The sequence below is a fragment of the Scomber japonicus genome, chromosome 10 (assembly GCF_027409825.1).
Source record: "Scomber japonicus isolate fScoJap1 chromosome 10, fScoJap1.pri, whole genome shotgun sequence".
In the NCBI taxonomy this organism is placed as follows: Eukaryota; Metazoa; Chordata; class Actinopteri; order Scombriformes; family Scombridae; genus Scomber; species Scomber japonicus.
The window spans coordinates 34,462,874-34,473,937 of NC_070587.1; the positions used below are offsets into that span (position 1 = coordinate 34,462,874).

At 38.2% G+C, this 11,064-nt stretch overlaps 2 protein-coding genes across 2 annotated transcripts; both read left to right on the plus strand.

Annotated features, from left to right (window-relative positions):
* Window positions 1-946: 946 nt before the first annotated feature.
* LOC128366949 (zinc finger protein 239-like) lies at window positions 947-5,995 on the plus strand. The gene is made up of 3 exons (XM_053327711.1): window positions 947-1,478; window positions 1,647-2,066; window positions 5,919-5,995. The coding sequence occupies exons 1-3, from the start codon at window positions 947-949 to the stop codon at window positions 5,993-5,995; spliced, it is 1,029 nt and encodes a 342-aa protein (XP_053183686.1).
* Window positions 5,996-6,271: 276 nt separating this feature from the next.
* On the plus strand, window positions 6,272-8,466 carry LOC128366950 (gastrula zinc finger protein XlCGF28.1-like). Its single transcript, XM_053327712.1, has 2 exons — window positions 6,272-6,443; window positions 7,244-8,466. The coding sequence occupies exons 1-2, from the start codon at window positions 6,272-6,274 to the stop codon at window positions 8,464-8,466; spliced, it is 1,395 nt and encodes a 464-aa protein (XP_053183687.1).
* Window positions 8,467-11,064: the final 2,598 nt, after the last annotated feature.

Sequence of the window (11,064 nt, forward strand, 5' to 3'; positions counted from 1 at the left end):
TTATTATAATAGGTTTAGTTATTTGCTCAGGTTTCTACGACACTGAAGTTAGTTTCTGTTTGGGCGTTAAGGGGAAAGTTAAGGGAAACATAAATAATGATATTTAGCGGTTGTTATTATTTCTGCAACATTTACATGTGAAAAAAGTCTTAGACGTTGTAGCAAAAGATGCTGTTTAAACCACTTTCACAATAGAGAAACCTTTAATTTGCTTATGAAACCATAAAAAAGTCGATTTCATATCTCTCCATCCAGACACATTGAACTAGGTCTAAATCAAAATTCAAGTTCTTCATGAATTACTTCCGTAGTTGACAGTTGGCCTACAGGAGAGTATAATATCATTCTCCACAAACATATCTGCCAGATGATTAGGGCTGGGTATCTTTTTAAAAATGACGATACCAGTACCAATCTATAAGTACCCTTAAAGTGATACTGATACCAACTGAGTGCTTCATGTGAAAAAACACATTAAACTGCATAAAATGCCACCACTTGTGGTATCTTACTGGGGCCAAAATGAGGCTTCAGCAGACTTATGAAATTGAAGTCTTTTACTTGCAAACAGAAGAACTGACATGTAAAACATAGATCCCCATTTTTATAGTCAGAGTTTCATATGCCATAAAACTTAACCGGTCACAGGAGGTGTAAAGCCTTTATAAAGGATGCCTTATCAGAAAGTGGTACAAGAGTTTCTCCTCAGTCTTTCCTCTTTGTCCTTCCAGAGCTCCCACAGCAGCATGTCTGTGAGGAGGAGGAGGTTCTCACTGACCAGCAGCTCTGTGACCAGGAGAGGAACTCAAGTCTGGACCAAGAGGAACCAGAGCCTCCACAGATAAAAGAGGAACAAGAGGAACCAGAACCTTCAGACATTAAAGAGGAACTCTGCACCAGTCTTGAGATAGAACAGCCGGTACTGAAGGAGGAGACAGAAACCTTGATGTGGACTCCTACTTGTGAAGAAAGTGAAGATCAGACTCTGGACTTGAGTCTTGATGAAACTCAGATTGACAAGTCTACCACTTTAAAGATTCACAATAATACTTTGACAGAGAAACCGTGTTTTGAATGTGACACTTGTGGGAAATCATTCCCGGTCAAGGCCAGTTTGTGCAGACATCGCAGAATCCATACTGGTGAAAAGCCGTATACATGTAACACCTGTGGGAAAATATTCTCTAAAATAACCAACTTAAAAGTGCACATGAGAACACACACAGGTGAGAAGCCGTATCCATGTAACACCTGTGAGAAAAGATTCTCTACGCTGAGCGCATTAAAAGTGCACATGAGAACACACACAGGTGAGAAGCCGTACCCATGTGATACCTGTGGGAAAAGCTTTTTTGAGAGGAGACAATTAAAAGGACACATGACTCTCCATACAGGTGAGAAGCCGTACCCATGTAACACCTGTGAGAAAACATTCTCTACGCCGAGCGCATTAAAAGTGCACATGAGAATCCATACAGGTGAGAAGCGGTACCCATGTGACACTTGTGAGAAAAGATTCTCTCAGCTGGGCTTATTAAAAGTGCACATGAGAGTCCATACAGGTGAGAAGCCGTACCCATGTGACACTTGTGAGAAAAGATTCTCTCAGCTGGGCGCATTAAAATTGCACATGAGCGTCCATACAGGTGAGAAGCCGTACAAATGCAATACCTGTGGGAAATCATTTGTGCTCAAGTCCACTTTGTGCACACATCTCAGACTCCATACTGGTGAAAAGCCATATACATGTAACACCTGTGGGAAAATATTCTCTAATATAACCAACTTAAAAGTGCACATGAGAACACACACAGGTGAGAAGCCGTACCCATGTAACACCTGTGAGAAAACATTCTCTACGCTGAGCGCATTAAAAGTGCACATGAGAATCCATACAGGTGAGAAGCCGTACCCATGTGATACCTGTGGGGAAAGCTTTTCAGAGAGGAGACAATTAAAAGTGCACATGACTCTCCATACAGGTGAGAAGCCGTACCCATGTAACACCTGTGAGAAAACATTCTCTGCGCTGAGCACATTAAAAGTGCACATGAGAGTCCATACAGGTGAGAAGCCGTACCCATGTAACACTTGTGAGAAAACATTCTGTACGGCGTCCTTATTAAAAGCACACATGAGAACACACACAGGTGAGAAGCCGTACCCATGTGATACCTGTGGGAAAAGATTCTCTGAGAGGAGCAAATTAAAAAGACACATGACTCTCCATACAGATGAGAAGCCGTACAATTGCAAAACTTGTGGGGAAAAGTTCAGATTTATTACCCATTTGAGTAGACACATGAGAACACACACAGTGGGAAAAGATTCTGTCTGATGCTAGAGTTGAAAAGACTAAAAATACTGTAGCGAACACTCTGGCTGATCCACAGGGGGGAGCAGAGTCAGTCTGAATGGAATGCTTTGATCCGATTGCAAGGATAATTCACTTTGTAAGAATGGGCCGGATTGTCTTCACTTCCCCCATTCTTCCTGTCATGAGGTTTAACCCGAGGCATGAAAAATGACCTTTTAGACCAACAAAGTTTTCACCCGGAGTGGGGGACAGACTCTGGCTTCTGCCTAGTCTCATGAGACATGAGCTTGTGACCCACGTGTTAAGCCATCCTGTCTTCTGTGAAGCAAAACAAGAACATCTTAGTAAAAAGTATGGTTTAAACAATACCAATTACTTATATCATTATCAATTACCTAAAGAAACCTCCACTGTAACAGCTATTACAGCGATCATAGATAAATATGTATTTGGAGAACTGTGATTATACTTTCTCCTTTCATAAACACACATTTTGGTATGAAAATGTTTACTTAATGTGAGAAAGTGTTACACTGATGTTATGCTTACATTTTGTTGATAATCAATTATCTATCATGGAATAAGTAGAATAACAATGTGTTATGCTTGATCATATTAATCCTCTTCAGGTTTTAATGAATGGCAGCTTGAAGAATCAAGCTGATGTCATATCAATGCCAGAATAATACATCCTGTGTTCTGTGTCAATAGATTATAGTATGCATTTTATAATCAGGATTAAATACTGAATGAATGATGATGATGAAAAGTTTCATGGTAAAAAGCTGGAAATTAGATCCTCAGAGTAGCTGTGATAAATCTGATTGGCTGACACACAAGCCCTCCCCAGGGACAAAAACCAGCTGCATCCATCTGAAACTGGCTTTGCTGACCTGAACAGGGCTTTGCTGACCTGAACGCATCTGAAACGGTCTTTGCGTTGTTTCAGGTTTTGCTCTGTCCATCTTTTCTTTTCTTCACCTCACACATTCTTAACTTAATCTTTAGTTATTCTTTATCTAAGTTTTCTTAAGTTTTGTAATCTTGTAACTTTCACCAGCAACGTCCAGAGAAAAGGCTCTTTAAGTAAACACGTCATTAAGTTTTGCATTCAGCCTGTTTTTGACATTTTTGATGATTTCGACGCCAACGCTGAGACCTCTCCAGTAAGTTATTAAACAGTGAACTAGTTTTCCTCCATCTTTCATCAACCTGAGAGAACTTTTTGAGCAGAGACTCAGTAAAACTTACAAGTTTTCTTAGTTTCCACATAATTACATATCCTTCATTTAAATTCATCATTCACCATCATCTTTCATTCATGTCGCTATATCGAGTAACCTCTTGAATTCATATTGTATTGTATCATTACATTTATTTATACATCATTTATTAGTAGTGTGTAGTTAATAAAATCCATAAAACTCAATCAATGGTGTATGTCTATTCTTTGAAGTGATACAGGGGATCTATTGAACCGTAGAGCCATGAACTTTAGATATTTGACTGATTCAGAAATGTATTGATTTATTAATTATTATGATTTATTGATTTATTAATTGGCTAATCAAACATCCAATTAAGTAAAAATCTTTTCCTTCTTACGAAGGTGGTGCCCCTTATTACGAGAGCTATTTTCAATATCTTTAAGATCCATAATCCGTTACAATACATTGATGGAAAGTGTTCACCAACATCTTTGTAAATGAATGTCAAAAATTCTCCATGAAGACATCAGAAAATTTTCATGTAAGTTTACATTGTCAACAACGCTGTCAAGTTTTGTTTGTCAGGTTTTTTATTTAACATTAAGAAATAAACTCATTATGAAACACAATAAACCTCAGTTTCACCTTCAAAGAGTGCAGGACTGGCTGTGTAGTAGGGAGTAATCTTACTAATCTAACTAAATTATGGTATGCAGTATGACATCAAATTCAATTCTAAAAGGAAAGTTGTCATGATTGTTACAACCAAGGAAGATCAGAATGTAATGATAGGTGTTTCCATAAGTTGCCACTAGGTGGCGTGTAACCATTGGTGATAGTAGGAAAACACCAGGAAATTGTGAAGAAGAAAAGGACATGTTGAAATGAAGTGAACAATAAACAAGCTGGCATAGCTAGCATAATGTTACAAACTGGATATGTTTATTTTTAAGAATTAAGAAACATCACATTAAATCATTGATGATGATGATGATGTGCAGCATCAATGTTACAAAATGTATGCACAAACATGCTGGCATGCAAGTTTAACATGTGAACAGATGATGTAAAGACAGCTCTTTTTAAAGCATATTGTACTCCACTCTATACAGCCCATCTTTGGTCCAATTACAGCAAAGCAAAAACGTAGAAGCTTCAGGTTGCATTCAATGATGAATTTATAATTCTGCTTAAACTTCCAAGAGAGACGACTGCTAGTCACATGACTGTTCTTAACAATGTCCCTAACTTTAATGCATTAATGTACAGAATCATGATTTGGTTAAATGAATCAAAAAATGAAGTTATGATGGCATTAGCTCAGCCTACACAAAGTGACACAAAATACTCTTCTTGTTTTTGGAAACATTGGAACACATGTCTGTATCTGTTTTAACTCCATATATATTTATACTGTCTAGTCCTTGTGTTGTCTTGTGTTTTATTTATCTTATTAATTATCTCATTTTACATTTAACTGCCTAATTAATGACCTTACTAACCACAAATACATATTAATAATAAAACAGTGAAAGCACATACTGTGGCTGCATTGACAAATACATATAAATGATCAAACTAACTGAAATGCATTGAAATAATCAACAAAAACATTACATTACCATAGCAACATGCCTAGATGTATTTCATCTCTCCCTGACACAAATCTGTCAGTTATATGAACCTGCATTATCTAGAGCAACATATGCATAAACGTGGTCCAAACCCGGTGTTTGAACACTTTTAAAACTCAACATGTGACCAAATGTTCTTCCAACGTCTAGGCAGTATGCTGACCAATTTTAAGTTGTTTTTCACATTATTTTACATACCAGTGGAGCAGTAAGCACCAAACACGGTTTCAGCAGTGTGCGACTACTTCAAGCACCACTTTATTGTGTCTCTGGTCTGCAGTCAGGGGTACTTGGCTCCTGTGGAGTAACATGGGCTTGAGTTACAGGTTTCTTACTGAACCTGGTATCATAGTGCCACCTATGGTCACAAAATGGAATAACAACAATATGTAATGTTTGGGAGTCTAATTTAGAAAGTCTCCTGACATCTAGAGCTACAATAACTAGTTAACTCACAGTCACAAATTTAATTCAGGAGAAATCATTAGTGCCTAGTTTGTTAAGTATCTTGGCTATCATACATCAAGTTGTAACTATGTGCAAGTCCAGACTACTGGCCTTGGCACAGTTGGTGTCCAAGAGGACGAGACTTGGCATCCCAGTGCTTGACATAGGATAAGGTACACACTGGAACACAACGTTGTCTCCAGGAATCAATGGCTGATATGAGGGTTGATCTAAACTGTTATAAGTGAACATTCTCCTGGGTCGTGGCACACGTGAGGATCTCCTTACAGTTTGTTCATTGGGTGGCTCCAGATCAGGCTCCTTCACACTGTGTTAATCTGGTGGTGTTTGTGGCTGTTCTGGCATGTGAGATGAAACGAAAGGAATAGAAACAACAACAAAAAACATGACATTACAAAATGTTCTGTAACAAACTACAATCAAGTAGGCGGCAATCCACCTTTACGATATCTGACAATAGCAAATAATTCCAAAAGAAGAAGGAAAGGAAGAACATAACAAGCGGAACTAAACAACCATATGATTCTACAGTCGGAAGCTTAAAAGTGTGACACCAGAACGGGAGTAAACGTCTGCTGTTTTGTATTTTCTTGGAAGAAGTCTCTCTGCATTACACGGAGACATTTTACTGTAAAGAAGCAACAATGACTTCAGGTCAGCGTTTGAGAGAGTTAATCAACGAGCGACTAACTGCTGCTGCTGAAGAAATATTCCGACATTTTCAAACAACTATCTCAGAGTACGAAGAAGAGATCAACCGTCAGCGCAGACTGCTGGATATCGTTTGGAAACCTGAAATAAAGTTACACAGAACAGGTCTGTAAAACTCTAATTATTATGAAATAAACTACAACAGTCAGCTTTATATACCACCGCAGTGATTAAAATGAATAGGTTTAGTTATTTGCTCGGGTTTCTACGACACTGAAGTCAGTTTCTGTTTGGGCGTTAAGGGGAAAGTTAAGGGAAACATAAATAATGATATTTAGCGGTTGATACTATTTCTGTAACATTTATATGTGAAAAAAGTTTGAGACATTGTAGTAAAAGATGCTGTTTAAACCACTTTCAGAATAGAGAAACCTTTAATTTGCTTATGAAACCATAAAAAAAGTCAATTTCATATCTCTCCATCCAGACACATTGAACCAGGTCTAAATTAAAATTCAAGTTCTTCATGAATTACTTCCGTAGTTGACAGTTGGCCTACAGGAGAGTATAATATCATTCTCCACAAACATATCTACCAGATGATTAGGGCTGGGTATCTTTTTAAAAAATGACGATACCAGTACCAATCTATAAGTACCCTTAAAGTGATACTGATACCAACTTAGTGTTTCATATGAAAAAAACACATGAAACTGCATAAAATGCCACCACTTGTGGTATCTTACTGGGGCCAAAATGAGGCTTCAGCAGACTTATGAAATTGAAGTCTTTTACGTGCAAACAGAAGAACTGACATGTAAAACATAGATCCCCATTTTTATAGTCAGAGTTTCATATGCCATAAAACTTAACCGGTCACAGGAGGTGTAAAGCCTTTATAAAGGATGTCTTATCAGAAAGTGGTACAAGAGTTTCTCCTCAGTCTTTCCTCTTTGTCCTTCCAGAGCTCCCACAGCAGCATGTCTGTGGGGAGGAGGAGGTTCTCACTGACCAGCAGCTCTGTGACCAGGAGAGGAACTCAAGTCTGGACCAAGAGGAACCAGAGCCTCCACAGATTAAAGAGGAACAAGAGGAACCAGAGCCTCCACAGATTAAAGAGGAACAAGACGAACCAGAGCCTCCACAGATTAAAGTGGAACTCTGCACCAGTCTTGAGATAGAACAGCCGGTACTGAAGGAGCAGACAGAAACCTTGATGTTGACTCCTACCTGTGAGGAAAGTGAAGATCAGACTCTGGACTTGAGTCCTGATAAAACTCAGATTGACAAGTCTACCACTTTAAAGATTCACAATAATACTTTGACAAAGAAACCGTGTTTTGAATGTGACACTTGTGGGAAATCCTTTGTGGTCAAGTCCAGTTTGTGCAGACATCTCAGAGTTCATACAGGTGAAAAGCCGTATACATGTAACACCTGTGGGAAAAGATTCGCTGATCTAACCAACTTAAAAGTGCACATGAGGGTCCATACAGGTGAAAAGCCATATACATGTAACACTTGTGAGAAAAGATTCTCTGATCTAAACAACTTAAAAGTGCACATGAGGGTCCATACAGGTGAGAAGCCGTACCCATGTGACACTTGTGAGAAAAGATTCTCTCAGCTGTGCTCATTAAAAGTGCACATGAGACTCCATACAAGTGAGAAGCCGTACCCATGTAACATTTGTGAGAAAAGATTCTCTGTGCTGAGCGCATTAGAAGTGCACATGAGAGTCCATACAGGTGAGAAGCCGTACAAATGCAAAACTTGTGGGAAATCATTTGCGGTCAAGGCCCATTTGTGCGGACATCTCAGAGTCCATACTGGTGAAAAGCCACATACATGTAACACCTGTGGGAAAATATTCTCTAATATAACCAACTTAAAATTGCACATGAGAACACACACAGGTGAGAAGCCGTACCCATGTAACACCTGTGGGAAAAGATTCTCTATGCTGAACGCATTAAAAGTGCACATGAGAACACACACAGGTGAGAAGCCGTACCCATGTGATACCTGTGGGAAAAGATTTTCTGAGAGGAACAAATTAAAACGACACATGACTCTCCATACAGATGAGAAGCCATACAATTGCAAAACTTGTGGGGAAAAGTTCAGATATACTACCCATTTGACTAGACACATGAGAACACACAAAGTGGGAAAAGATTCTGTCTGATGCTAGATTTGAAAAGATCATTGATGGCAAGTGTTCACCAACATCTTTGTAAATGAATGTCAAAAATTCTCCATGAAGACATCAGAACATTTTCATGTAAGTTTACATTGTCAACAACGCTGTCAAGTTTTGTTTGTCAGGTTTTTGTTTCACATAAAGAAATAAACTCATTATGAAACACAATAAACCTCAGTTTCACCTTCAAAGAGTGCAGGACTGGCTGTGTAGTAGGGAGTAATCTTACTAATCATCTGGTGTATACTGATGACTTAGTCTTTGTATCTCCTTACAGTGCTGGATTACAACAAATGCTCAGAATCTGCTCAAATTATGGTATGCAGTATGACATCAAATTCAATTCTAAAAGGAAAGTTGTCATGATTGTTACAACCAAGGAAGATCAGAATGTAATGATAGGTGTTTCCATAAGTTGCCACTAGGTGGCGTGTAACCATTGGTGATAGTAGGAAAACACCAGGAAATTGTGAAGAAGAAAAGGACATGTTGAAATGAAGTGAACAATAAACAAGCTGGCATAGCTAGCATAATGTTACAAACTGGATATGTTTATTTTTAAGAATTAAGAAACATTACATTAAATGTAGAGAGCACATCATCAGGGCTGACCTGTATGATGATGATGATGATGATGTGCAGCATCAATGTTACAAAACGTATGTACAAATATGCTGGCATGCAAGTTTAACATGTGAACAGATGATGTAAAGACAGCTCTTTTTAAAGCATATTGTACTCCACTCTATACAGCCCATCTTTGGTCCAATTACAGCAAAGCAAAAACGTAGAAGCTTCAGGTTGCATTCAATGATGAATTTATAATTCTGATTAAACTTCCAAGGTAGATGAGTTCTAGTCACATGATTGTTTTTAACAATGTCCCTAACTTTAATGCTGTGTTAAGGAAGTTAATGTACAGAATCATGGTTTGGTTAAATTAACCAAAAAAATTGAGGTTATGATGGCATTAGCTCAGCCTACACAAAGTGACACAAAACATTGGAACACATGTCTGTATCTGTTTAAACTCCATATATATTTATACTGTCTAGTCCTTGTGTTGTCTTGTGTTTTATTTATCTTATTAATTATCTCATTTTACATTCAGCTGGCTAATTAATGACCTTATTAACCACAAATACATATAAATAATAAAACAGTGAAAGCACATACTGTGGCTGCATTGACAAATACATAAAAATGATCAAACTAATTTAAATGCACTGAAATAATCAACAAAAGCATTACATTACCATAGCAACATGCCTAGATGTATTTCATCTGTCCCTGACACAAGTCTGTCAGTTATATGAACCTGCATTATCTAGAGCAACATATGCATAAACTTGGTCCAAACCCGGTGTTTGAACACTTTTAAAACTCAACATGTGACCAAATGTTCTTCCAACGTCTAGGCAGTATGCTGACCAATTTTAAGTTGTTTTTCACATTATTTTACATACCAGTGGAGCAGTAAGCACCAAACACGGTTTCAGCAGTGTGCGACTACTTCAAGCGCCACTTTATTGTGTCTCTGGTCTGCAGTCAGGGGTACTTGGCTCCTGTGGAGTAACATGGGCTTGAGTTACAGGTTTCTTACTGAACCTGGTATCATAGTGCCACCTATAGTCACAAAATGGAATAACAACAATATGTAATGTTTGGGAGTCTAACTTAGGAAGTAACTAATTATATGTGTTTTTAAATGTAATGACATAAAAAAATAAGGTGGATGTTAATTTTCTTGTAACTTCTAATAAGAGGCTTTTTTCCCTCCCTCTACACTCTCCCCTACTTTTTAAAGATGCCTCCTGACATCAAATTTAATTCAGGAGAAATCATTAGTGCCTAGTTTGTTAAGTATCTTGGCTATCATACATCAAGTTGTAACTATGTGCAAGTCCAGACTACTGGCCTTGGCACATAGTTGGTGTCCAGGAGGACGAGACTTGGCATCCCAGTGCTTGACATAGGATAAGGTACACACTGGAACACAACGTTGTCTCCAGGAATCAATGGCTGATATGAGGGTTGATCTAAACTGTTATAAGTGAACATTCTCCTGGGTCGTGGCACACGTGAGGATCTCCTTACAGTTTGTTCATTGGGTGGCTCTAGATCAGGCTCCTTCACACTGTGTTAATCTGGTGGTGTTTGTGGCTGTTCTGGCATGTGAACTGCTTCTTGCTCTGTAACTGAGTCTTTGTCAGCTGATACATTTCTCACTGGTTTAAACTCATGAGCAGATGGTTTTAGCTGGAGCTGTGGCTTTGAGCGAGTGGCATGAGGTCTGATATGAGTCATCCTGTACACCGGTATGGGCCGTGGGATCAGAACATATACCTTTCCAAAAAGGTGACAGAATGTATACAATTTATTGTATGTAAAAAAAAAAACACTACAAACATATCAAATGATTTGAAGCTGAAAAATAATTTATTAAACATTTACTAACTTGAGAGTCCATTTTCATTTCATTATGTGCATCAAAACTAGTAATAAAACTACACTTTTTCCTGACATTCTTTCTTTTCGTTTTTAACAAGGTCCTGGATTTTTTGTGACAGGAAGTACCATACC